The sequence below is a fragment of the Leucoraja erinacea genome, chromosome 25 (assembly GCF_028641065.1).
Source record: "Leucoraja erinacea ecotype New England chromosome 25, Leri_hhj_1, whole genome shotgun sequence".
Taxonomy (NCBI): Eukaryota; Metazoa; Chordata; class Chondrichthyes; order Rajiformes; family Rajidae; genus Leucoraja; species Leucoraja erinaceus.
This window is the reverse complement of record NC_073401.1, coordinates 12,169,221-12,196,910: the sequence shown is the minus strand read 5'-3', so window position 1 is coordinate 12,196,910 and position 27,690 is coordinate 12,169,221. Positions and strand designations below refer to the sequence as shown.

Genomic DNA, 27,690 nt, shown 5'->3' with positions numbered 1-27,690 from the left:
TTGTCCAATGATTTCACCACTTTCCAAATGTGCTGCTATCCCATCTTTAATAACTGACTCTAGCAGTTTCCCCACTACCGATGTTAGACTAACTGGTCTGTAATTCCCCATTTTCTCTCTCCCTCCCTTCTTAAAAAGTGGGGTTACGTTTGCTACCCGCCAATCTTCAGGAACTACTCCAGAATCTAAAGAGTTTTGAAAGATTATTACTAATGCATCCACTATTTCCGGAGCTACTTCCTTAAGTACTCTGGGATGCAGCCTATCTGGCCCTGGGGATTTATCGGCCTTTAATCCATTCAATTTACCCAACACCACTTCCCGGCTAACCTGGATTTCACTCAATTCCTCCAACTCCTTTGACCCGCGGTCCCCTGCTATTTCCGGCAAATTATTTATGTCTTCCTTAGTGAAGACGGAACCAAAGTAGTTATTCAATTGGTCCGCCATATCCTTGTTCCCCATGATCAACTCACCTGTTTCTGACTGCAAGGGACCTACATTTGTTTTAACTAATCTCTTTCTTTTCACATATCTATAAAAACTTTTGCAGTCAGTTTTTATGTTCCCTGCCAGTTTTCTTTCATAATCTATTTTTCCTTTCCTAATTAAGCCCTTTGTCCTCCTCTGCTGGTCTTTGAATTTCTCCCAGTCCTCCGGTATGCTGCTTTTTCTGGCTAATTTGTACGCATCATCCTTAGCTTTGATACTATCCCTGATTTCCCTTGTTATCCACGGATGTACTACCTTCCCTGATTTATTATTTTGCCAAACTGGGATGAACAATTTTTGTAGTTCTTCCATGCAGTCTTTAAATGTCTTCCATTGCATATCCACCGTCAACCCTTTTAGAATTAATTGCCAGTCAATCTTGGCCAATTCACGTCTCATACCCTCAAAGTTACCTTTCTTAAGTTCAGAACCATTGTTTCTGAATTAACAATGTCACTCTCCATCCTAATGAAGAACTCAACCATATTATGGTCACTCTTGCCCAAGGGGGCACGTACAACAAGATTGCTAACTAACCCTTCCTCATTACTCAATACCCAGTCTAAAATAGCCTGCTCTCTCGTTGGTTCCTCTACATGTTGATTTAGATAACTATCCCGCATACATTCCAAGAAATCCTCTTCCTCAGCACCCCTGCCAATTTGATTCACCCAATCTATATGTAGATTGAAGTCACCCATTATAACTGTTTTGCCTTTGTCGCACGCATTTCTAATTTCCTGTTTGATACCATCTCCAACTTCACTACTACTGTTAGGTGGCCTGTACACAACACCCACCAGCGTTTTCTGCCCCTTAGTGTTTCGCAGCTCTACCCATACCGATTCCACATCCTCCAAACTAATGTCCTTCCTTTCCATTGCATTAATCCCCTCTCTAATCAGTAACGCTACCCCACCTCCCTTTCCTTTCTCTCTATCCCTCCTGAATATTGAATATCCCTGGATGTTCAGCTCCCAGCCTTGGTCACCCTGGAGCCATGTCTCCGTGATCCCAACTATATCATAGTCATTAATAGCTATCTGCACGTTCAACTCATCCACCTTATTACGAATGCTCCTTGCATTGAGACACAAAGCCTTCAGGCTTGTTTTTACAACACTCTTACCCCTTATACAATTATGTTGAAAAGTGGCCCTTTTTGATTTTTGCCCTGGTTTTGTCTGCCTGCCACTTTTACTTTTCACCATATGATTCCAAATAAAACGACGAATGGAGACCAACTCGTTATGAATTGGTCTGATTTATCCATTAGGAGGAATCACATTTCCTCACGATGAGCGGTGTCCAACATACTTGCAATCCACATTTTAAGTGTTGGTATTGATGTAACCTTCCAAAATTTAAGCATTAATTTTTTTGCTATTATTAAACCATAGTTAAGGAATAGATTTTGAGATGTGTTCAATTTATTCCCATCTTCCATTACACCAAATATAATCATTTCAGTATTAGGTTCCATTCTTGTCTTGAATAATTTTGTAAATATTTCAAAAATATCATTCCAAAATCTATAATCTGGTGTTTGTTATCCTTGCTTTATAACTAAAGAGAAAGGTGTTGTAGTGAAATTGTTCCCACAATAATGTTATTGGTTCAAGACTCCAGACCCAGTGATGATGAAGGAACAACATATTTTGTGGGGTGCTGTGGAATTTAGATGAAGAATTATAGGTGGTGGTGACAATTCCTTGTTCCTATTATGTTTGACCTGAGTTATAGACATCACTGGTTTGAGAGGTGCCACGGTGCATTTTTAGAGATATGTTTAGTCATGATGTTTGGAATGTTGTTATTTGGTGTTACATGATGTTATTTGGTCATGATGTTTAGGAATGTTGAAGGGATTAATGTTTAGGGAATTGCATGAGGTGCTGGTCAAGTCGTCAGCTTTGGCTTGTATTTTGGTGAGCACCTTGAGTGTTGCTGCAACTGGGGCACAAAACTTATTTGTGATCGTATCAAAACATATTTTCCCAGTCTGATGTAATTTTATGTCTATTAATTAATAGTTTCTATAGTCCACTTCATAAAATATTCCACTTTCACTGCTTTTCACAATACACAACTTCAGAAAAAAAAAATATTGCTCCCAACTGCAGAATTGTTTAGAGGAGGAGAGTGATCGCAGCCTGATAATTCTACTGGAGAGGTAAACTTGGACTCTATTCTATTAAATTTATTGTAGAGTGAAAGGAACATTTTGTTTCAGGTCAAACTATTTGTCAGAAAGTGGGCTACCAGTTCGATGAATATACATGACTTCACAATTGTAATATTCAGGTCTGGAAATCTATGATTGTTGACAAGAGCTCGGTATAATCATGGTTACTCATGGGGATCAGTTGTCAAGGGAAACAACCTAATTATTTTTATGATAGCTATAAATTATTTTTATGATAATTGTTTACTAGTTTTTGAAATTAAGTATTTTATCCAACGTCACACTGTGCTCTGAAATTATGGAACCCCTCCCCCCCCCATTATCTTTATAAGAATCCCAAGCTAGTAACTCATTATGTAAGAGATTAATTTGTCTTTTTTCTCTTGAAACTTTGAGGGACAAGGCTTAAAGGAAGTAAAAGATTTTGTCATTGGTGTTGGAAACATGGCCTTTTCCATTGTCCAGAAGATTGCTCAAGCATTGCTGCATAAGGTAAAGTTGAACCAGGCATTCTACAATAATTTCCAAATTCGTTCGAGAATGCTGGCAAGTATTTAATTTGATTTTTATGGAGACATGTCAGTGTATTTCCAACTGTATGTGTCCATATGTGTAACAACTGTTTGTTGTTACTCTTCCTTTTTTCTCCTTTATGCTTTCACATCAAGTTCCCCTTTCCTCAAACAGTTGAAAATACTAATGTTGAGTGTATTTCTATCTAAAGCAAGTTATCCCAACATAGATAGGACATTGGACTTTGGAAGTTCTGGTCTGAATGTTGGGTAAGTGTTATCAGCAGTCGGTATGTTGGAAAATTCTTCCCAAATTGGACTACTGTCAAGAGGAATACTGCATGTTGAGGTTAATACTGATTCTATTTTCAGTTTACCAGTTTCGGTTAAGATTAATTAAACAATAATTAGAAGGAATTGAATTTATTTTCCTCACCTCCTCAAATTCTATATTAAAGCAAATTGTAGTAGTTAAAGTAGGTTAATTGATGCAAGTTAATCACTGAAATTGGAAACGTTCCTTTTGCGGCTTGCCCAAAAGCTATTTGTACAAATCAATCTGAGCTAAAATGTCAATAAGTAGAAAGTTGTTCCTCACCCTGATTATTATTGGAAGTTTTTATAGATGCTGAGATATCAGCCTTGTACAAAAATTGGAAGAGTGTTGGATGCCACTGAGGATAATTTGTGGCTTTCCGTCAGTATTACTCTGAGATGAATGTCTTGTCTCTGACATTTCTTGTCTCTCGTTCAGTTCTTTCATGTTAATTGAAGGAATGCAGAAGAATTGTCTGTGAAAGAAGAATGTTATTATACTAAAAAATGTAAGCTGGTCATGTTAGACTTATTCCCCTTAAAAACAAATATAGATGGATTGTTAATCACATGCATTCATTTCTGATGCAAGCTATTGATTATTTTGATTTGAAAGAATCATAGCGTGCATTTTTAGGAACCCAGTTTACAGATTTTTTTTACAAGACTTTGGCCAGTTGGATAATTTTGTGCCTTTGTCATTTTTCTTGAGGTTATGTTTTTGCATTAAAGCTTGTGATTTTTACTTTTCAGCTGTTCAACTGTCGTGTGGTTGACACTGATTTAGCCTTGGGTTATTGCCTATTATTGTCAAAGCCGATTGTGTTTGAGAAGTTGTGGAATATCATCAACGATGCACGGCAAAATTTTAACAAAATTCTGGTACGTGTGACAGTTTGTGATATATTCTTAAATCGTGTATTATTGTTATCAAAGCATTTATCAACTTCCAGATGTAGAACAAAACAATATAAGGTATAGGAAGCAGAAGTAGGCAATTTGCCTTCTCTGCTGTTCAATAAGATCATGTCTAATCTTTTGTTTTGGCACCACTGTCTTGTATTCCTTAATTCCCTTGATTCCCTTAATTTCTAAATGTATATTGATAGCCGCCTTGAGTTTACTGAATCATCGCATCTGCTGTGAGTAGGGATTTCCAAAGCTTTACTACCCTCGAAGAGATTTTTCATCTCTGTGCTGACTAACTCTGTGATCCCTAATTGTACACACCTCAGCCACAGGAAACATTAATTCTGAATATATCCTGTTAGGCTCTGTAAAAATTATGTTTGTCTCATTGGATCCCAAACTGAAAATGCCATTTATTCCTACTGCTTTCCGCTAATTAACCAATGATTATAGAACATACTAGACTAAAGTCCCATGTTCACACGGGAGGGCTGGTCCTTTGACGCAATATTCCACCTCTCCACCAATTCCAATATTGGTGGCCAGTGGGGGGTCTGTCTGGAGCGCTGGTATGGGTGTTGTTGGCTGTAGGGACAACTGGTCTCCAGAGGGCTAGTATGGACATTGTGGACCAAATGGATTCTTGGGGTGGCAGCTCAGTCCCTCAAGCCTGATGTGCTGGCGGTTCATTCACGGCTGGTGGGCTGGCAGTTGACTCACGGCTATTCCTTGAAATTCCATTTCAAGCAGAGTGCAAGGCCACCAAATGCATGTGCAGTTTCTTACCTCTTCGAGCAGGGTACAAGGCCGCCAAATTCAAATGCAGTTTCATACCATTCAAGGAGGGTGCAAGGCCACCAAATTCAAATGCAGTTTCATACCATTTCATGCAGGGTGCAACAACACCACTTTCAAATGCAGTTTCATACCATTTCATGCAGGGTGCAAGGGCACCACATTCAAATGCAGTTTCATACCATTTCAAGCAAGGGGAAACTACCATAACACCACACTCACAGTTCAGTAGACATTCAGTTTGTCCAGTTGATTCACAGCTCAGACAGAGTTGTAACCTCTCCCTCCCCATCATGCAGAGACTGAGCCACACTCACACTTCCGGGTTTTATAAGCCCTCCCCCTTCCACCGGAAAAGGAGAGAGATTCTCAACATTTTCTAAACACTAATAACACTTTTATTTTTAATTGATGGGAAGAATCCTCTGCACCTGATCAGCGGAGGGGGACTGAGTAAGATGGGCAAAAATCACAGCCGTAAGTGATAGCGTTTTACCCAAAATCAATATAATGCAAACGGGAAGTTGTCAAGTTTAGACAAACAACCCTTTGTAGTGCCTTTTCACTTCAACCCAACCCCCCAAACAACCCTTTGCAGTGCCTTTTCACCTCAAACCCAACCCCCTACCCCAAACAACCCGTTGCAGTGCCTTTTCACTTCAACCCAACCCCCCCTCCTCCCCACCGCAAATAACCCTTTGCAGTGCCTTTTCACTTCAACCCAAACCCCCATCCCCCCAAACAAGCCTTTGCAGTGCCTTTTCATTTCAACCCAAACCCCGCCAAACACCCTTTTGCAGTGCATTTTTACTTCAACCCAAACAACCATTTGCAGTGCATTTTTACTTCAACTCAAACAACCATTTGAAGAGCATTTTACTGCAACCCAAACAACCATTTGCAGTGCATTTTTACTTCAACCGAAACAACCATTTGCAGTGCATTTTTACTTCAACCCAAACAACCATTTGCAGTGCATTTTTACTTCAACCCAAACAACCATTTGCAGTGCATTTTTACTTCAACCCAAACAACCATTTGCAGTGCATTTTTACTTCAACCCAAACAACCATTTGCTGTGCATTTTTACTTCAACCCAAACAGCCATTTGCAGTGCATTTTTACTTCAACCCAAACAACCATTTGCAGTGCATTTTTACTTCAAACCAACCATATTTTCATTTTCAAACCACATTAAGGGCACTCACAGTTTAGTAGACATGTGTTCAGTGTTATTCAGAGCTCAGAGAGACGTGACCCTCTGGCTTTCTCCATCTTGCAGAGACTGAGTGAGGCACACCACTTCCGGGTTTTATAGTCCCTCCCCCCCGCCAGCGGGGGCAGCAGAGAGAATGGCGATTAAAAAAAAAAACATTAATATCTCTCTGATTTTTCACCGATGGGAAAAATCCTCCGGTCCCGAAAGGTGGAGGGGGGCTATGAATGAGGTGGCCAAAAATGAGGGCCGTAGGTGGCGGCGTTCTCTCAGAAATCACAGCACAGCGAGCCAAAAGCGGTCAAGATCAGACTTTTAGTAATATAGATAACAGCACAGCACAAGAATAGGCCCTTCGGCCTACAATGTCCATGCCGAACATGATGCTAAGACCATCTCTTATCTACCTGCGTGTAATCCATATACCTCCATTTATTCTCTATCCAAAAACCTCTCAAATGCCACAATCGTATCTGCCTCAACCACCAACCCTGACAGAGTTTTTCAGGCACTCACCACCTTTTGTGTAAAAAAAAAAAGTTGCCCTTCACCTTTACTTTAAATGTTTTCCTTCTGACCTTAAAGCTTTGTACTCAAGTATTTGACTTTTTAAAGAACCCGCTGACCCCTCAAAGCAAGAGTATTACCCCTAATACCATTGGTCTAATTTTGTTCAATAATCTATTGTGGCAACTTACTAAAGGCTTAGTAAAGGCTGCTACTGATAACATGCTCTACTTCAAATAAAAATGATACGAGACCATGTATTCTTTCTGTAAAGCAGAATTTAATTTTTGTGTGATTTTGCTACGGTTTAGTCAGAATGGAGATTTATTGCCAGTGATGCTAACTTGTCAGGTCCTTGGATCAGTCAGGGTTCAGATTGGGACTGAGATGCATTTTCAGTGAGCTCCAGGAACACTTGGTAGCTGGAGGAGCAGCTGATAGAACATGGGATCTGATCCTGAACATCCCAATAGAAGCTGTGCAGTTTGTTTTTTATTCATCAATTGTGGTTGTACTATTTCAGGCGGTTGCTATTGTTGGTGCTCAACTGGCTGATTTACTTCAGGAAGAGGAGCAAAAACAGAAGTTCAATGCCTTGGTTGTTGATGCAGAGTGGGGTCTGAAGCTCAGTAAACTTGGTGTAAGTATGTAAGTTAAATATCAAGTGTTTGATCGAAACGATGAACTTTTAAGTGACAATGCCATTTACTGGGATGTTTTACCATGTTCAAATTATGAAAGTTGCAGTAAATAATTAAAGTGACATTTTTAGTGTAATCAACTCATGATAGTACTGTTCATTATATAAATTTAAAGCAATTTCTCCTTTCCTAGCTCTCAATGCGATCAGTTTGCTGGGTGCTACAATCATGTTCAACTCAATTCAAATACATGAAGCTGGCCAATGACTTTTTTTTGCTGATATATATAGAGTTATTGAATTAGCTAACATTTAAGGTTATGAAGTTACAATAAGATGTCATCAGTTAAGTGAATATGACAGATCAAGACTCAATCTGTTTCTCCCTGCCAACAAAAAAAACAAGCATGGCATACTGCATTGAAACTGGATTTTTCTAATTCTTCATGTACCCATGGCAACATACAGTGCCCTCCATAATGTTTGGGACAATGACCCATCATTTATTTATTTGCCTCTGTACTCCACAATTTGAGATTTGTAATAGAAAAAAAATCACATGTGGTTAAAGTGCACAATGTCAGATTTTAATAAAGGACATTTTTATACATGTTTGTTTCACCATGCAGAAAGTTCAACAGTGTTTATACATATCCCCCCCCCCCCCTCTTTGCATGCAATGACTGCTTGTGGTTTCCATCTTGCAGTGTAGCCTCTGTATTTCTTTTCATGAAGTCATCTGCGGACAGTGGTCATTCACAAATTCACACCTGACTCCTGAAGAGTGTTTCTGATCTGTCGGACAGGTGTTTGGGGCTTTTTCTCTATTATAGAGAGAATTCTTCTGTCATCAGCTGTGGAGGTCTTCCTTGGCCTGCCAGTCCTTTTGCGATTAGTAGGCTCGCCAGTGCTCTCATTCTTCTTAATGATGTTCCAAACAGTTGATTTTGGTGAGCCTAAGGTTTGGCTGATGTCTCACAGTTTTATTCTTGTATCTCAGTCTCATAATGGCTTTCGACTTTTATTGGCAAAACTTTGGTCCACATGTTGATAAACAGCAATAAAAGTTTCCGAAGGTGATCGAAAGACTGGAGGAAAAACTAGGTGCTGAGAGCTCTCTTATACCTGCATTAAGGAGGCAATTAAACACACCTGAGCAATCACAAACACCTGTGAAGCCATGTGTCCCAAACATTATGGTGCTCTGAAATGTGGGGACTATGTATAAACACAGCTGTAATTTCTGCATGGTGTAACCAAAATATATACAAATGGCCTTTAATAAAATCTGACAATGTGCACTTTAACCACATGTGATTTTTTCTGTTACAAATCTCAAATTGTGGAGTATAGAGGCAAATAAATCAATGATGGGTCTTTGTCCCAAACATTATGAAGGGCACTGTAACTCTTTCACCGAAATCCTCTTCAATGAATGCTATGTACCTTTTGCATTCCAGACCTCTTGCTGTACTTACTTGCTAATTTTCAGTAATTCTTTTGCAAGAACATTCTCTGATTTGAAGGAATATTACAAATGGTTTCCCCCATGGATCTGCATTGGATTCTCAGTTTTTCACCAAGAATGAATGATTTGGATGATGGAATTCATTTATTGGCAGATAATGTCATGTTCGGAGGGCAGCACACGTTAAAGTTGCTGCTGTATTGGTGCAATTACCTGGGTTTGACCCTGACCTCAGATATTAGTCTTCTGTTTAGTAGAATGAAAATAATACTTAAATACTTCCTGATAAACGAGTTAGCACATTTTTTTTGTGCCTGCCTGATTTTCCCTGGGTGCTCCAGTTTTATCCAGTCCCAACAGAGTTCTGCATGGTAGGTTAATTGGTTGCTAGAAAGTACCCCTAATGGAAGTAGATGGCAAAAGAATCAAAAATTGATGGGCACATGAGAGTGAATCGATTCCAGGAAAATAGGTTAGAGAAAGAGACAGATTGAAAGGTCTGAGAGCCGGCATGGATTCCATGGGTCAAGTGGCCCTCTATGTCGTCCATTTCAGATCTAAGAAAGATTTTGTTTAGATAGATATGCCATTTATTGTCACTATACATGTACAGTGAAACTGAAAGCTGCTCGTACTCAGTGCATACATACAATTTTACACAAAAAACAAGAAACAGAAAAACAAAACAGAAGGGAGATGGGGGGGGGGAATAGGTGCACAAATTCTACGGCGCTACATACATATATACAGATGGAAGTCCTGTTGGGCGGTGTAGTCAGTGCATGTGTGGATTTGAATTTATGGTAGATATAATTCTCGGGAAGCAGCTATTCCTGAGTCTGTTTGTCCTGGATTTGATGCACCTATAGCGCCTTCCAGAGGGCAGCAGGTCGAACAGTCCAAACGCAGGATGGGAGCTGTCTTTGGTGATCTTCTTTGCCCTGCTAAGGCAGCGGGAGGTGTAGATGTCCATCAGGGAGGGGAGAGGGCAACCAATGATCCTCTGCGCTGTCCTGGTTACCCTCTGAAGCCTCTCCCTGTCTGCCATGGTGCAGCTGCCATACCATGCTGTAATGCAGTATGTCAGCAGGCTCTCGATGGTGTTTAGTTTTAGTTTAGAGATGCAGCACTGAAACAAGCCCTTCGGCTCACCGTGTCCGTGCTGCCCAGTGATCCCTGTACACTCGCACTATCCTGCACACCAGGGACAAATTTTACCGAAGCCAATTAACCTACAAATCTGTGCGTTTTTTGGTGTGTGGGAGGAAACTGGGGCACCCAGGGAAAATCCACTCAGTCCGGGGAAGTGTTCTCTGTCTTCACTAAGGAGGACACAAACAATCTTCCTGATATAGTAGTGGCCAGAGGATGTGGGGTGACGGAGGAACTGAAGGAAATCCACATTAGGCAGAAAATGGTGTTGGGTAGACTGATGGGACTGAAGGCTGATAAATCCCCAGGGCCTGATGGTCTGCATCCCAGGGTACTTAAGGAAGTGGCTCTAGAAAATAGGAAGGCAGATTACTATCTAAATGGCGTCAAGTTGGGAAAAGGGGAAGTACAACAGGATCTGGGGGTCCTTGTTCATCAGTCTATGAAAGTAAGCATGCAGGTACAGCAGGCAGTGAGGAAAGAGAATTGGCCGTTATAACAAGAGGAGTCGTGTATAGGAGCAAAGAGGTCCTTCTGCAGTTGTACAGGGCCCTAGTGAGACAACACCTGGAGTATTGTGTGCAGTTTTGGTCCCCTAATTTGAGGAAGGACATTCTTGCTATTGATGGAGTGCAGCGTAGGTTTACAAGGTTAATTCCCGGGATGGCGGGACTGTCATGTGCTGAGAGAGTGGAGCGGCTGGGCTTGTACACTCTGGAGTTTAGAAGGATGAGATGTGATCTTATTGAAACATATAAGATTGTTAAGGGCTCGGACACGCTAGAGGCAGGAAACATGTTCCCGATGTTGGGGGAGTCGAGAACCAGGGGCCACAATTTAAGAATAAGGGTTAAGCCATTTAGAACGGAGACGGGGAAACACTTTTTCTCACAGAGAGTTGTGAGTCTGTGGAATTCTCTGCCTCAGAGGGCGGTGGAGGCTGGTTCTCTGGATAATTTCAAGAGAGAGCTAGATCAGGCTCTTAAAGATAGCGGAGTCAGGGGATATGGGGAGAAGGCAGGAACAGGGTACTGATTGGGAATGATCAGCCATGATCACATTGCATGGCGGTGCTGGCTCGAACGGCCGAATGGCCTACTCCTGCACCTATTGTCTAGTGTAGTTTCAGACATTTTTTCATCACTCTTTAATGACAATACAAATGCCCCCTCAATTAAATTAATTTCTGTTCGTTCTAGATCTTGTTCCAGTCAACATTTAGGGACAATCTAGCAAATAAAAAAGAATGTGTCCTTATTTTGGTGCAGAATCCGAACGTGGACTCCAAGCTAATAATGCAGTACTGCAGGTAATAATGATTTCATGAAGTTCAAAATACCAATTTAAACAATCAAGATGTTTGTCTAATGTGGAAATTAGAATCTGTAGTGTCACTATACCAATTGTTTAAGTATACGGGAATCAACTAGTGTTTTCTAAACATTTAATAAACTTCTTACGGACTTTTGTGTTTGTTCTTGGCACTGGGTTCATATCTTGAGTATTGAAAACAATTAGCGGAATTGATTGGTTACTTAAATTGAAATCTAATTAATTGCTGAATGTCTAATGTATTTTTTTCAGAGCTTTTGGGCTGAACAGCGATGCGGCACTGCAGTTGTATATAGAGACATTACTTCTACACGGTACAAATGGTCATCTTGGTGAAGGGGAGCCATGTGATGTCAAACAGTCTCAAACTACACTTTTGGAAAAAGCCGTAGAAGTCATGCGTTTACTGAACAATAAAACTGACCTGGTTATTAGTTTGAGTGGAGCTTTGCACCAGGTAATGCTTTGTTAAATCGGGAATTCATGATGCAGTTCTACAGAACTTTTGGTTAGGCTACATTTGGAGTATTGCATGCAGTTCTGGTTGCGCCATTGCAGGGAAGATGTGGAGGCATTGCAGAGGAGGTTTGCCAGAATGCTGCCTGGATTAGAGGGGTTCAGCTACAAGGAGAGGTTGGATAAACTTGGAGTGTTTTCTCTGGAAGGTCAGAGGTTGAGGAGAAACTTGATGGAAGTATATAAAATTATGAGAAGCATTGATAATATAGACGATCAAAACCCTTTTCCCAGGGTGAAAATTTCCTACACTAGAAGGCATAGCTATAAGGTGAGAGGGGGAAAGTATAATGGAGATGTACGAGGCAAGTTTTTTTTATACACAGAGATTAGTAGAGGCCGAGATCGCATTGCCTGGGGTGGTGGTGGAGGCAGATATGAAAGTGTTTTTTAAGAGGTTTTCAAATAGGCACACGGAAGTTCAGGGAATAGATGGATATTGATAATGTACAGGGAGATGAGATCAGTTTAACTTGGCATCATGTTCGGCACAGATATTATGGACCATGGGGCCCAATCCCGTGCTGCACTGTTCTACATTCTGTGTAAATCAGTCTGGTTTACCAGAGTAGGAATGTGACAAGAAACCTGAAGTCACTGGGACCTTAAACTCCTTGGATGATGATCCCCTCTTTGTCTGTACCTTCATGGTCCTCATGGCAGCCTTTGTCTCTGCCACCTCCTGACCATTTTCATGCCAGGTTATAAGCGTTGAGAAGTGAATAAATAACCATTGGAAACTCAGTTTCGAGTGTCGGGTAGCGTTAGTCCAAAGTGTGGGTGGCATGTAGAATAAGCAGTGAGACTCCTGGCAGAGTGAATTTTGAGTTTTGCCTCTAAATCACTGGTTGTTCTGTAAGGAAATAAGGACAGTTATTTTTCATACTAAAGAGTTTAAAATCACATTGATAAGAACATTTGAGCATTTCATGATAACGAGTGGTTATGGCTCGGAGGAGGCCATTCAGCCCATCAAGTGCATGCTAGCTCACTCCCACAGTTAACATTATTTTGGGGGATTTTACACAGAACTAGATTTCTCGTCCGGTTGGAAACTAACATTGAATTTCCTACCGGGATTGAAAGACATAGAAATACTGTAGGTGAAGATTTGCTTTATTCTGAGGCCATTCTTAACTGATTCTTAACTGAACACTTGTTTTTCAAGTGTGAAAAGTAAATTTCACAGTCAATTGTGTTTTGTTGAGCCTGCTTTCCTTCTGGTTCATTTTCCTCCATTTGGAACAAGTTGTTAACGGTTAAAACAAATGAAGTCAAATCAAGACACAGAGTGCTCTAGTAAATCTGTGGATCAGGGAGCATCTCTGGAAAACATGGATAGGTGATGTTTCAGGTCAGGGTCCTTCTTCAGACCATTATCAGTATGAAGAAGGGTCCTGATCTGAAATGTCACCTATCCATGTTTTCCTGAGATGCTGTCTGACCCGCTGAGTTACTGAAGCACGTTGTGTCTTTTTTTTATAGCATATGCAGTTTCTTGTGTCTGAAGTCAAATCATTATGTTTTTAAACCTGTGGCGATGATGCATTTCATAACTCCTGCAGTATGAAATGTTTACTACTTCATTTGTTGAATATTAAAGTGTGATTTTTTTTCCCTTTAATTTTAAGATGGATCCATATAACTATGAAGTCATTGAAAGTACCTTAAAAGTTATAAAATTGTCCAATGAAACAACCATAAATTATAACTTGGATCAGGTAGGAACAAATAGATCTCATGGGGGAAAAAGTGGGTGGTGGCTCCAATTCAGTTTTGATAATGGACGAATAACAGTAGCTGCTCAATGTTATATAACATTTAGGGGAAAGGAATGAAGTTATTTTGCAAACTTTTAATGAGAGCACAAAGTTTTGGGGAAAGTGAAATGATTGTAGGGGTTGCTAATAATTTGTGTAAAATAAATTGCTTTTTGCTTTTACAATATTCTTTTGTTGATTGTCAGGAGAATTTGGAAAAATAAAGTCAATCCTGAGGTATTATTTTGAAAAATATCTTCGGCTCAGGAACTGAATTGTTCTACATAATGTTATCCAATAACAAAGTGCAAACTGATCATGTTTCATTTATTAAGTAGCATCTTGTTTTAATAGGCCTTGAGTCTCTTGCAACATCTGTACTCGTACAAACGGATTTCACCACCTGGGGATTTTGAACATCATTTTCTCCAAAAGCACGCAATTGATCTTTCACCAATGGCTCAGAGTAGGCTTCCCTTTCACCTACTCTTCTTTGAAAACACCCAAAGATTTTGGAATGTGATATGTAAGTACTTGTATTCAGATTAAGCATAATAAATGGGATGCAGAAGGAACACTTTTTAATCAAAATATGTAATGTTATCTTAAGGATTGCCAATGTAGATTTGTAGGTAAAGAAAGAATTTGATGTTTTCTAAAGAAAAAAAACAGGTGAATAAATGAGCTGAATGAGGTGATTGAAAGTCTGCTATTGGCAGTCAATAAGTGTTTTATTTTAAACTGAACAAAGGATTTCCCATTGTAGATATGTAAGGATTAAGGGTTTCTTTTAAATAAACAAACAAATTATTTTGCACTTTAGATGTGTATGGTTGGTCCCATTTTGGATTAGTTTAATTAGAAGGTCAAAAAAAGAGTAAATGTCTATATAAGCACCACATTCGGAAGGATCCTGGCTGACTTCTCAGAGAATGGCTGCCGTTTGGTGGTGCCATGAAATGTTGCCAATTTAGTGCAACATTCGTCTTCAATAAACTAAGCCAAATGTTGGTTGGTTAAAATAATATGAGAGGATGAGTGGTGCTAATCACACCAACACTAGATATGATAAACATGTCTAATGAAGCAGATGGTTCAAGAGTACAGGGTGATGTTCTTGTAGAACTTTTTAAGTTTAATAGATTAATTTAATATGCTTTAACTACATATTACACTACTATTAAATTAAGAACACCCATATATAGTGAAATACCAATAAAATATACAACTGAATTTCCATTGTTATCTATTTAAAGAGGCAGCATGTAACTGAGGGCTATGGAAAAAATGCCTCAGAAGAGATGAGGCTCGGGTAGATCAGCCTTTCATATTGAATGACAACAAACTTGATGGGCCGAGTGGCCTTCTCCTGCTCCAATTTTCTTTTGATTGGTGATCACAGTTTAAATTATTGTGTTGTGCAACGTGCACCAAATATGCCTGCTGAAAAACCTGGTGGATGAAAAGGGTATTTGAAATCTTTCTGCAGATTCTGGAGTTGCCGATGGACTTGTTGCTTGTCTTTACACACTACAGTGCACAAGCAGCAAGGTTAATTCTATTATGTAGTGTGGATGTGTGGAAGTTCCCTTTAGGAACCACTGCCCACAATGGTCCAGCTCAGCATAACTTCCTTACCTCTGTTCTTGCCTCAGTTTACAAAGCCAGAAACCTTTTGCCTCGGTCTTCCTAAAATGCATTTGCTTATCCTGCCACTTTCAAACATTAAACAGTTTGACCATAAGGGCGGCACAGTGGCACTGCGATATTGGTGCCTTAGAGCGCTTGCAGCGCCGGAGACCCGGGTTCGATCCTGACTACTGGTGCTGCCTATACGGAGTTTGTACATTCTCCCCGTGGCCGCGTAGCTTTCCTCCCACACTCCCCAGACGTACAGGTATGTAGGTAAATTAGCTTGGTATAATTGTAATTTGTCCCTAGTGTGTATAGGATAGTGTTAATGTGCAGGGATCGCTGATCCGTCCGGTCTCGGTGGGCCGAAGGGCCTTTTTCCACGCTGTATGTCTAACACTAAACTAAACCGCCAGGCCCCAGGTAGTCAAGATGGGAGGGAATACATCGAAGTCCCTCACCCTGAGCACAGGATCGCCCCAGGGTTGCGTCCTCAGCCCCTTATTGTACTCCCTGTACACACATGACTGTGTGGCTAGGTTCAGCTCCAATTCAATAATTAAGTTTGCTGATGACACTGTGGTGGTGGGCCTGATCTCAGACAATGATGAGAGGGCCTACCGGGAGGAGGTGGCTGATCTAGCACTCTGGTGCCAGGAGAACAGCCTCCTCTTGAACATCAAAAAAACGAAGGAGCTGATCATGGACTTTAGGAGGGCACATCATCCGAGGACGTACACTCCATTGAGTATAAATGGGGATCCGGTGGATAGGGTGAACTGTTTTAAATATCTGGGAGTCCACATCTCTGAGGATATGACATGGTCATCACACGCCTCAGCACTGGTGAGTAAGGCAAGACAGCGCCTTTACCACCTCAGGCAATTGAGGAAATTCAGAGTGTCTCCGAGGATCCTCCAGTGCTTCTACGCAGCGGCGGTGGAAAGCATCTTGTCCGGGAACATTACCATCTGGTTCGGGAATTGCTCTGCCAAGGACAAGAAGGCTCTGCAGAGAGTAGTGCGTTCGGCTGAACGCACTATGGGAACTTCACTCCCCCCCCTGCAGGAACTATACAACAGGAGGTGCAACTCCAGAGCAAACAAAATCATGAGAGACCTCTTCCACCCCTGCAACAGACTGTTCCAGCCGCTACGGTCAGGCAAACGCCTCCGTTGCCATGCAGTGAGAACGGAGAGGTTGAGAAGGAATTTCTTCCCAGAGGCAATTCGGACTGTAAACGCCTTTCTCACCAGGGACTAACTGTACAGAACGTTTTTCCTTCTATTATTTATTATGTAAAATAATATGTGTGTTATGATTGTGTTTATAATTTGTTTGGTTGTTCTGTTGTTCCGCGAGCATTGCCACTTTCATTTCACTGCACATCTTGTATGTGTATGTGACAAATAAACTTGACTTGACTTGACTTGACTATCTACATTAGATATCTGAAAACTTTGGGACCCTGTGAAAATGTAACTTCTTAATTTCAAATTTGGAATGAATGTTTGATCCTATTCCCTAGACTATGAGAGAAATCTATTTTTTTACAATGCATTCAGAAAGTATTCAGACCCTTTCACTTTTTCCACATTTTGTTATGTTACAGCCTTATTCTAAAATGGATTAAATTCCTTTTTTTATCATTAATCTACACACTAAACCCAATACTAAAAAAGTGAAAACACGCTTTTAGAAATTTTTGCAAAGTCATTCAAAATAAATAACTGAAATATCACATTTACATAAGTATTCAGACCCTTTACTCAGTACTTTGTTGAGGCACCTTTGGCAGCAATTACAGCCTCAAGTCTTCTTGGGTATGACGCTACAAGCTTGGCACACCTGTATTTGGGTAATTTCTCCCATTCTTCTCTGCAGATCCTCTCAAGCTCTGTCAGGTTGGATGGAGAGCGTCGATGCACAGCTATTTTCAGGTCCCTCCAGAGATGTTCGATCAGGTTCAAGTCCGGGCTCTGGCGGGGCCACTCAAGGACATTCACATACTTATCCCGAAGCCACTCCTGCGTTGTCTTGGCTGTGTGCTTCGGGTCGTTGTCCTGTTGGAAGGTGAACCTCCGCCCTAATCTGAGGTCCAGAACGCTCAAGGATCTGAGGTCAAGGATCTCTCTGTACTTTGCTCCGTTCATCTTTCCCTCGATCCTGACTAGTTTCCCAGTTCCTGCCGCTAAAAAACATCCCCACAGCATGATGCTGCCACCACCATGCTTCACTGTAGGTATGGTATTGGCCAGGTGATGAGCGGTGCCTGGTTTCCTCCAGACGTGACGTTTGGCATTCAGGCTAAAGAGTTCAATCTTGTTTTCATCAGACCACACAATCTTGTTTCTCATGCCTTTTGACAAACTCCAATCGGGCTGTCATGTGCCTTTTACTGAGGAGTGGCTTCTGTCTGGCCACTCTACCATAAAGGTCTGATTGGTGGAGTGCTGCAGATATAGTTATCCTTCTGGAAGGTTCTCCCATCTCGACAGAGGAACTCTGGAGCTCTGTCAGAGTGACCAAGGGTTCTTGGTCACCTCCCTGACCAAGGTCCTTCTCCCCCGATTGCTCAGTTTGGCCGGGCAGCCAGCTCTATGAAGGGTCCTGGTGGTTCCAAAGTTCTTCCTTTTAAGAATGACGGAGGCCACTGCTCTCCGGTACCTGCAATGCTGCAGAAAGATCTGTGTCTCGACACAATCCTGTCTCGGAGGTCTACAGCCAATTCCTTTGTCTTCATGGCTTGGTTTTTGCTCTGACGTGCACTGTCAACTGTGGGACCGTATATAGACAGGTGTGTGCCTTTCCAAATCATGCCCAATCAATTTAATTTACCAGTGGTGGACTCCAATCAAGTTGTAGAAACATCTCAAGGATAATCAATGGAAATTCTCGCTAGAATTTAGAAGATTGAGGGGGGATCTTATAGAAACTTACAAAATTCTTAAGAGGTTGGACAGGCTAGATGCAGGAAGATTGTGCCTGATGTTGGGGAAGTCCAGAACAAGGGGTCACAGTTTAAGGATAAAGGGGAAATGTTTTAGTTCTGGGATGAGAAAAACATGTTTTACACAGAGAGTGGTGAATCTCTGGAATTTTCTGCCACAGAATGTAGTTGAGGCCAGTTCATTGGCTATATTTAAAAGGGAGTTAGATGTGGCCCTTGTGGCTAAAGGGATCAGGGGGTATGGAGAGAAAGCAGGTACAGGGTACTGAGTTGGATGATCAGCCATGATCATATTGAATGGCGGTGCAGGCTTGAAGGGCCGAATGGCCTACTCCTGCACCTATTTTCTATGTTTCTATGAAACGGGATGAACCGAAGCTGAATTTTGTGTGTCATAGCAACGGGTCTGAATACTTATGTAAATGTGATATTTCAGTTATTTCTTTTGAATTATTTTACAAAAATTTCTAACCATCTGTTTTTGCTTTTTCATTCTGGGGTTTTGTGTGTAGATTGATGAGAAAAAAAAAAGAATTTAATCCATTTTAAAATAAGGCTGTAAAGTAACAAAATGTGGATAAAGTGAAGGGGTCTGAATAATTTCTGAATGCACTGTATGTTCACTACATGTAGGCATTCTGTTTTGTTGATCAATATCAGGCATTTTTAGGTAGTTTTGTTAAGTTTAAGCATTCATAATTCTTTGAACGTGAGATTGAACACTAGAGTTTTGATCTTTTTGCAGCTGCGGAGCTAAGTGAGGAGAATTTTGCAACATTGCTGTTAATATCTAAGTTGATGAAGGTGAGTTGCACACATACGGATGTACACCAGTTGTTTCAGAAATGATTTCTGTAAGATTATAACAGATAGAACAGAAAGTCGATCATATTGCTATTCCATCCTGCTTTGTTGTTCAATATCATCTGATCTTCGACCGACGTCTGAGCCACTGCCTGTCTGCACCCTTTTATCTAGATTTCCTCTATCATAAAGACCGCCTCAGCGCTCAATAAACCCAAACAGCTGAATAAGCAGAGCCCTCTGGGATAGAATTTAAAAGTTTTATAGCTCACCAAATGAAGAAATTTCTCCTCATTCCTTCCTGAGACCATGTCAGTGCCTCTCAGGTCAAGTATTTCTCAATCTTCTAAACTCTATGGCATATTGATCCACTGTACATAATCTCGTGTCATTAAAGAAAACTCTCCCATCTTAGAAATCAGTGTAGTGAAGTTTTAACTAAACGTCAGCCTCTAATTGCTTTCAATTGGCCTCTGGATGCTTTCAAGAGAGAGCTAGATAGGGCTCTTAAAAATAGTGGAGTCAGGGGATATGGGGAGAAGGCAGGAACGGGGTACTGATTGGGGATGATCTGCCATGATCACATTAAATGGCGGTGCTGGCTCGAAGGGCTGAATGGCCTACTCTGCGCCTATTGTCTATTGTCTAATTAAAACAGCATTGATTTATCCGAGATGCAAGTTGTGCAGATGCAGGAATCTGGAGCAAATGGCAAACAGCTGTAAGCTTTCACGGTCACGGTCACGGTTTAGCAATGTGTTTTTTGCCCATGGTATAGTGCAGGTATGGTCTCATCAAACAACAACTGCATGATATCCTAATGGGCCTGTCCCACTTAGGCGGTTTTCCAGCGGACTGCCAGCGACTGTCAAGTTGCCGGCAGTCGCCTGAAAAACCGGCAACTGAAATGCGAGTGTCAGAGTGGAAAACACACACACACACACACACACACACACACACACACACACACACACACACACACACACACACACACACCCACACACACACCCATCCCATTTCTTTCACCAGCGTTGAGGACAGGGCAAGCGGGGGAGTGCTGTCTAACAAATTCACGGTGCGGAGCCAAGGTGATACAGGCACACACCACGATGAGCAGGAAGGTTGGCGCTGTAATTAAGACGGCTAGCACAGTGTACGGTAAGTCCTTTAAAAGGGGGGAGAAGGAGTGGAGACAACGTTTAATAAGCCAGAGATACACGGCATTACCCGTCGGTTATCCGTGGTTCTGAAAACTCTGCTTACTTTTATTTTCCCCAATGAGCCAATGAAATTCACCGGTCAGCACCAGCTACAACCTACGAGAACCTTCAACCTCCTGGCGACCCACCTACGGCATGAGAACTCTTCATGGCGGATTAATTCTAGTCGCCGCTAATTTTTCACCATGTTGAAAAATTTGCAGCGACCATAATGAGGTCGTGACTAGTTCTCAGAATGCAGGAACTCCTTGCGACCATGAAGGCGGCTCCCCAGCAACCACCCGCGAACATGTGGCGATTGCATTGTCTCCTGCAGTCGGCCATTCCCATTAAATTCCATTGCAGGTAGTAATAGAAAGTGGCAGGAATTTCTCATGCGATGCTTCCAGAAAATAATGACTTGTAAATTAATTATTTCCCTTGTAGTCTTATAATGATTGATGTGCAGATTTTGTAACTGTATCAATCAGCCTTTCAAGGAATGCTATAATGAAGTATTATTGAGGCCAGATACAATCAAATATTTAATGATTTTAATGATCTAGGTTTCTATCCGATCACAGGCGTTGCCTTTGTTCTCTCCAGAAGGGGGAAATGTAATATAAAAGCAGGAAATTCTGGAAACTCTAAACAGGTTAGGCAGCATCTTTGGAATAACAAACATTTCGGTTTGTTCCAGCTTTTTTGTTTTCATTTCAGATTAAATTATAATGCGTGCCCTAAATTAGTGTACTTTATATAAACTAACATTTCATGTGAAAAATGCACTAAATTCATTCCAGGCAGAAATTCAACTGATGGGTGCAATGTGGTTTTGTCACTGAGATGATAGCTTGCTCCATATGGATTGGCTGCTTTAATGGCTATCTTTTAACACTGACAATACTTCAAAGGTACTCCATAGGTTGAGAAGTGTTTTGCTATACCCAGATGCCGTAAAAAACTTGGACCTTAGACATCGTCTGTCCATTCCTTCCACAGATGTTGCCAGACAAGATGAGTTTCTCCACCGGTGTTTTGTTTTGTAAAACATCATCTGCAGTTCCTTGTGTCTCCAATTAATATAACTTATTTTTTCTTCAGGTTTCTTTGGATACACTCTATATGAAAGCTGTCGACCATGTGCTTGCAAAAGCTCTGAAACCTAAACTACTTAAGCTGGCAAAAGAGGGAAGTGTTTCGGCGATAACAAAGGAAATATCTGAGACAATGCACAATATACAATCATACCTCTTGGCGATTACAAATCCAGAATGGGCTACTGCCTGTTCCCATCGTGTTGCCCAGGAACTTCCCACCGGTAAATTGGAAAACATGTCTCGTGCAATAGAAACATAGAAACATAGATAGATATGCATCATTGTGAAATTAACTTTGCACAGTTGTTGTTTTGGTTTTATTCTATTGCAATTAACAAGACTGGCTGGGATCTATGCTTTTTCTTTTGTTGTTTCAAAAGGTTGTTTTGGCAAAAAACTATTTAAAATGCTGCCTTTGGCAAAAAGGTAAAGAGCACTCCAAAAGCTGCCGCTCATTCCTGTTATTTCCATTTTATCTTCTTCCCCAAGTCAGCATGTCTCTTGGGGGTCGGGGGGGGGGGGGGGGAGAAGGGGAGAATGTGCTGCGTGTTTTATTTTTAAGGAAAGACTGTCGACAACTTATTAAGAAGTTTATTCAGAATTTGATTACTAGCCAAATTTGCTTGACTCGATTTTTTCAACCTGTTTCTAGCTCAGAATTGTATCTTAATTAAAATCTACATGCACTGTTCTTCCAGGACCTAATAAAATCCAAGCCTTAAAATTTTGTCTACAAATGTCTGAAAATTGGTTAAAAGCTACAGCACCAACGGTATGTATAAATTAAATGTCTAATTCTCATCTGTCACATATATAACTCATAAATGAACACTCCTGTGTGGGAAGTAGCCATTTGGCTCACTGAGTTGATTTGCAAGATGTCCAAGGTGTATCATCGGTGGAGAAACCTTCGAATGACAGAGTAATTAGGGTTATAGGAATTGACAATTAAATGGAATTGAGGGATTGTGATGTGTTAATGGTGCAGTGAGGTTGTGTAGCATACAGCAGCTGATATTTCTTTGGACTCTTGCTCATGATCCTTTGACATACTTTTATTTGTAAAACTTAAGGTATGTGGTAAGTCCCATAATTTGAAGTGTTTTAGATTTAACCAAGTTTCATTGTTTTTTTTTCTAATGGTTCAGCAGTTCTGTGCACATTCCACGCACCTCTAAAAGGTTTGCATGCTTATTTCTGTCAAACAATCACTCAGCATGATTAACCATGATTAGAAAGGTGCAACATTGTATCAACGTTTACCACATAGAAAAGCAGACTGATTACCAAGAAATGCCGTTCTAAAATAAATATTGGCTTTGGGCCACAATAATGAAGTGAAACAAAATTAAAATCCTGTTTTAATTTCGATTTTTGTTTGCTATTAACATTTAATTGTTTTTCCAATATTCTATTCTCTTTGCATGGATGTTCATTCCATGTATATTCTACAATGTATTTCCCACATTGCACCTTCTATCGTTGATCTCTGCAAATGCATGTTCCTGAAGAGCACAATCATGACTTATTCTGAATGCATTTGTTTTTGTGTATTTCTAACCAAATTCAATTTTAAGAATCTCAGTTTGGAGAGATAACAAAGCAGAATAGAAATAACATTATTCACATTTTTAATTGCAATCCAGAATGTTGCCTGGTTTGGGGGCCGGGGCATTGGCTACAGGGAGAGGTTGGACAGACTTGAATTGTTTTCTCTGGAACTCCAGAGGCTGTGAGGAGACCTGATCGAAGTATATAAAAATATGAGAGGCATACATAGGGTAGACAGTCAGAACCTATTCTCCAGGATGGAAAAATCAAATACTAGAGAGCATAGCGTTAAGGTGAGAGGGGCAAAGTTTAAAGGAGATGTACAATACAGGGCAACCTTCTTGTTTTATACAGAGGGTGGTGAGTACCTGGAATGCACTGACAGGGTTGGTGGTTGAGGCAATAATTGCATTTTTGGATAGACACATTGATATGCAGGGAATGGAGGGGTTATGCTCAGATAGATAAGAGATAGTCTCTTCTATCATGTTTGGCACGGATATTGTGGGCAAAAGGGCTGTACTGTTCTATGTGCAAACACCCTATGTACAGCTGTGTGGAGCTTTCTTTTGCCTGTTAATATACTCAAAAACTAGGAATGGAGTTTGGAACTGATTGTGAATTCACAATTTCCTTCTATTAATAACTGTTGCAGATCTGTTCTATGTTAAATCTAAAGTGCTCAACTCACCATCACAATACAAGGTTGAGTTGAAAGCATGTTATAAATATGGTTATTATATGGAGATAATTTAGTGTTCCCACAAGGTTATATCCACATTTGGAATGCTGGCTGGGAAGGTTGTGTTACATTGTGAACGCCTTAAATCCAATCTAGGTTTTCTGTAGAAACAATTTTCTGGTGGCTGAGGAAAATTACCTTATCAAATATCACCTTAAAATTATCTATCAAGTATATTATTATTTACATGTTTTTAAGATTAAGATTGTGTTTAGTAAATAGAACATTTTGTTTTGTTCATTTTAGTAACAGATTTTAAATGCTTTTCTCAGGATAAAACTCATCAGAAAGCAGAGAACACACTAAATAAATTACGAATAGTGTATGAGAATTCAGCCACAGAAAATCTTCTGAGAATCCACAACTTAAACAGCCCTGAGTACTTGAGATTGATCAAACTGCCAGCTCAACTGATTTGCTTGTTGTATGAGCACAGCAGCATTGAAGATCGATTAAAGCACCCAACTGCAAGAGATTATCCAGGTTGGTTGTGTTCTGTGCAGTCCAGTAAACTATTTGTTTAATAATGGGTAAGTAAGTAAGTTTATTGGCCAAGTATTCACATACAAGGAATTTGCCTTGGTGCTCTGCCCACAAATAACCACATGACATACAGTGACAGTTACGAATGACTCAGAAAACACTAAACATTAATAATAATAAAACATTAATGATAAAACACCATTGATCAAGCATGTGAACCAACAAAATACCAGATCAAAGGGAGGCTACAGACAGACAGACAGCAGAGCAATTACTCGTGGATAAAAACTGTTTTTATGTGGCAGTTTTGACAGTCCGCAGTCGCTTTCCAGAGGGAAGTGATTCAAAGAGTTTGTGGCCAGGGTGAGAGGGGTCAGAGATGATCTTGCCTGCTCGCTTCCTGGCCCTTGCAGTGTACAGTTCATCAATGGAGGGAAGGTTGCAGCCAATAACCTTCTCTGCTGATTGGATGATTTGCTGCAGCCTCCAGGTGTCATGCTTGGTGGCTGAGCCAAACAAGACCATGATGGTGAAGGTGAGAACAGACTCTACGATGACCGTGTAGAATTGGACTATCATTGCCTGTGGCAGATTGTGCTTCCTCGACTGCTGTATGAAGTACATCCTCTGTTGTGCCTTTTTGACTGTGGAGTCATGGTAGCCCCCCACTTAAGGTCCTTGGAGATGATGGTACCCAGGAACTTAAAAGACTCCACAGATGTGACTGTGATGTTGTTGATTGTAAGTGGGGTGAGGGGAGGGGGAGCTCTCCTAAAGTCTACAATCAATTCCACTGTCTTAAGAGCATTGAGCATGGCACCAGGACGCCAGGACACTTCCTGTTTGTAGGTCACTTGTGCCTTAAAGCTTCCTGTTTAAGCTTTACAGTACAAACTGCATTTCATTTTTTAATCTTCATTACAGATCTGCTACAAAGCTATACTGTATCCTGTCAGTATTTAGCAGTTTTAGACCCAGCAATGTTATTGGGAACGGTCCTGACCTGAAGTATCACCTATCCATGTTCTCCAGGGATGCTGCCTGACCCTCTGAGTTACTCCAGTGCTTTGTGTCTATTTTTGTAAACTGGCATCTGCAGTTCCTCGTTTCAAAATGTTATTGAAACAACACTTGGAAGACTGCATACATTTAAGGAAATGGTCTAACACAATCTTCATGCAGTAAATATGATATCAATAATCAGTCCATATTTTAAGAACAATTTAAAACAGCAATATGCAGCCTCTATTCTTAACCACATGCCTGAGACTGTGCAGACCCGACCCCACTTCAACTTCTATATCACAGAAACATAAAAAATAGGTGCAGGAGTAGGCCATTCGGCCCTTCGAGCCAGCACTTCCATTCAAAATGATCATGGCTGATTATCCAAAAAGTATCCTGTTCTGGATTTTTCTAGTTTCCATTAGCCCTAAGAGCTAAATCTAACTCTCTCTTGAAAACATCCTGTGAATTGGCCTTCACTGCCTTCCGTGGCAGAGAATTCTACAGATTCACAGCTCTCTGGGTGAAAAAGGTTATCCTCATCTCAGCCCTAAATGGCCTACCCCTTAAATTCTTAAATTGTGACCCCTGGTTCTGGACTCCTCCAACATCGGGAATATTTTTCTGCATCTACCTGGTCCAATCCTCTAAGAATTCTGTTTCTATAAGAATCCCCCTCATCCTTCTAAACTTCAATGAATATAGGCCCAGTCGACCCATTCTTTCATCATTTGTCAGTCCCGCCATCCCGTGAACCAAGGCTGCACTCCCTCAATTGCAATAATGCCCTTCCTCAAATTAGGAGACCAAAATTGCACACAATATTCCAGGTGTGGTCTCACCAGGGCCCTGTTCAACTGCAGTAGGACCTCCTTGCTCCTAAATTCAAATCCTCTCGCAATGAAGGCCAACGTGCCATTGACCTTCTTCACTGCGTGCTGTACCTGCGTGCTTACTTTCAGTGACTGATGTACAAGCACATCCAGGTCACGTTGCACCTCCCCTTCTAATCTGATACCATTCAGATAATAATCTGCCTTCCTGTTCTTGCCACCGAAGTGGGTAACCTCACATTTATCCACATTATACTGCATCTACCATGCATCTGCCCACTCACCCAACCTATCCAAGTCACCCTGTAGCCTCATAACATCCTCCTCGCAGCTTACACTGCCACCCAGCTTTGTGTCATCCGCAATCTAGGAGATATTACATTTAATTCCCTCGTTAATATATATTGTAAACAACTGGGGACCCAGCACCGAGCCTTGCGGCACCCCACTAGTCACTGCTTCCATTCTAAAAATGACCCGTTAATTCCTGCACTTGGCTTCCTGTCAGCCAACCAGTTCTCTATCCATGTCTCTACCCTGCCCCCAATACCATGTACTCTAATTTTGCACACTAATCTCTTGTGTGCGACCTTGTCAAAGGCTTTTTGATACACCACAATCACTGGCGTTCCTTATCCATTCTACTTGGTACATCCTCAAAAAATTCCATAAGATTAGTCAAGCTCTCCGCTTTCACTACTTTTTTAAAAAGATGGTTTAGCATTTTCTGTTCAGGAGTAGTTCTGTCACTTGGATGTAGATCTCCCAGAAATTACTCCAACCTCTGTCCAAATTTAGATATTCAAAGCTCTTCCCCCTACCCCAGGTTAAACCCAAACCACCCTTTCTTAATGGCCTGAATACCATGGAATTGCTTTTGCTCACCTCTGATACTTGTCTTCTTTATACCCAGTCTTATCACCAGACTCGACCACAAAACATAATTTCTAACAGTGACTAAATTAAAATTATCTGAATCACTTTGGTTGCAGAGATCAAAAACATGCAGACATTTCTTAAGGTAACATCATTTGTCTTATCCTCTTTACCAGTTTCTTTATCTGTACCAGAGAGATTTTACTATGAGATTTTCTATACATTTTTCTATTATGTTTATGTGGTTCTTTTTTACCCACTCTGCCAAATACTATAAAATTATCCAATGTTAAGTTCTCCCTTCAGCGCACACATTTCTCCCACCATCTCACACTACCCTTGTCACCTTGCCCTTTCCCCCTCTTCCATATGCTCACCTCCCATACTTGAGTCCATTTCACACTTCCCTCTCCCGTTCTTTCTATATCCCTCCCTCTGCCTTTACATTATGCTCCACATCTTCTCTTCTTATCCAAAACCCTTTTGTCTCCTTTGAACCTGCTGTTTCCCCACCACTTTGTATTTTGCCCAAGATTCCGGCATTCGCAATTCTCGTGTCTGTCAAAATCTGACATTTAATTCTAACTGGGCCCTAATTCAAAGGACTTTGAATGCTTAACACAGGGTCAACACTGAAGACAGAAAAAGACATTGATGATAAGAAAATGCTACCGAATGTAAATATTTTCAAAGTTTCAAGGTCAGTTTATTGTCAC

General features: G+C 40.8%; 1 protein-coding gene across 1 annotated transcript in view; it reads left to right on the top strand.

Annotated features, from left to right (window-relative positions):
- kntc1 (kinetochore associated 1) overlaps positions 1–27,690 on the top strand; it is a 120,292-nt gene that overhangs the window by 69,672 nt on the left and 22,930 nt on the right. Inside the window, exons 40-50 of the mRNA XM_055655690.1 lie at positions 3,074–3,169; positions 4,258–4,386; positions 7,455–7,571; positions 11,391–11,500; positions 11,776–11,980; positions 13,671–13,760; positions 14,154–14,325; positions 19,127–19,185; positions 21,489–21,705; positions 22,183–22,256; positions 24,050–24,260. Of these exons, the coding sequence (XP_055511665.1) occupies positions 3,074–3,169; positions 4,258–4,386; positions 7,455–7,571; positions 11,391–11,500; positions 11,776–11,980; positions 13,671–13,760; positions 14,154–14,325; positions 19,127–19,185; positions 21,489–21,705; positions 22,183–22,256; positions 24,050–24,260 (1,480 nt within the window). The remainder of the gene's footprint in view (positions 1–3,073; positions 3,170–4,257; positions 4,387–7,454; positions 7,572–11,390; positions 11,501–11,775; positions 11,981–13,670; positions 13,761–14,153; positions 14,326–19,126; positions 19,186–21,488; positions 21,706–22,182; positions 22,257–24,049; positions 24,261–27,690) is intronic.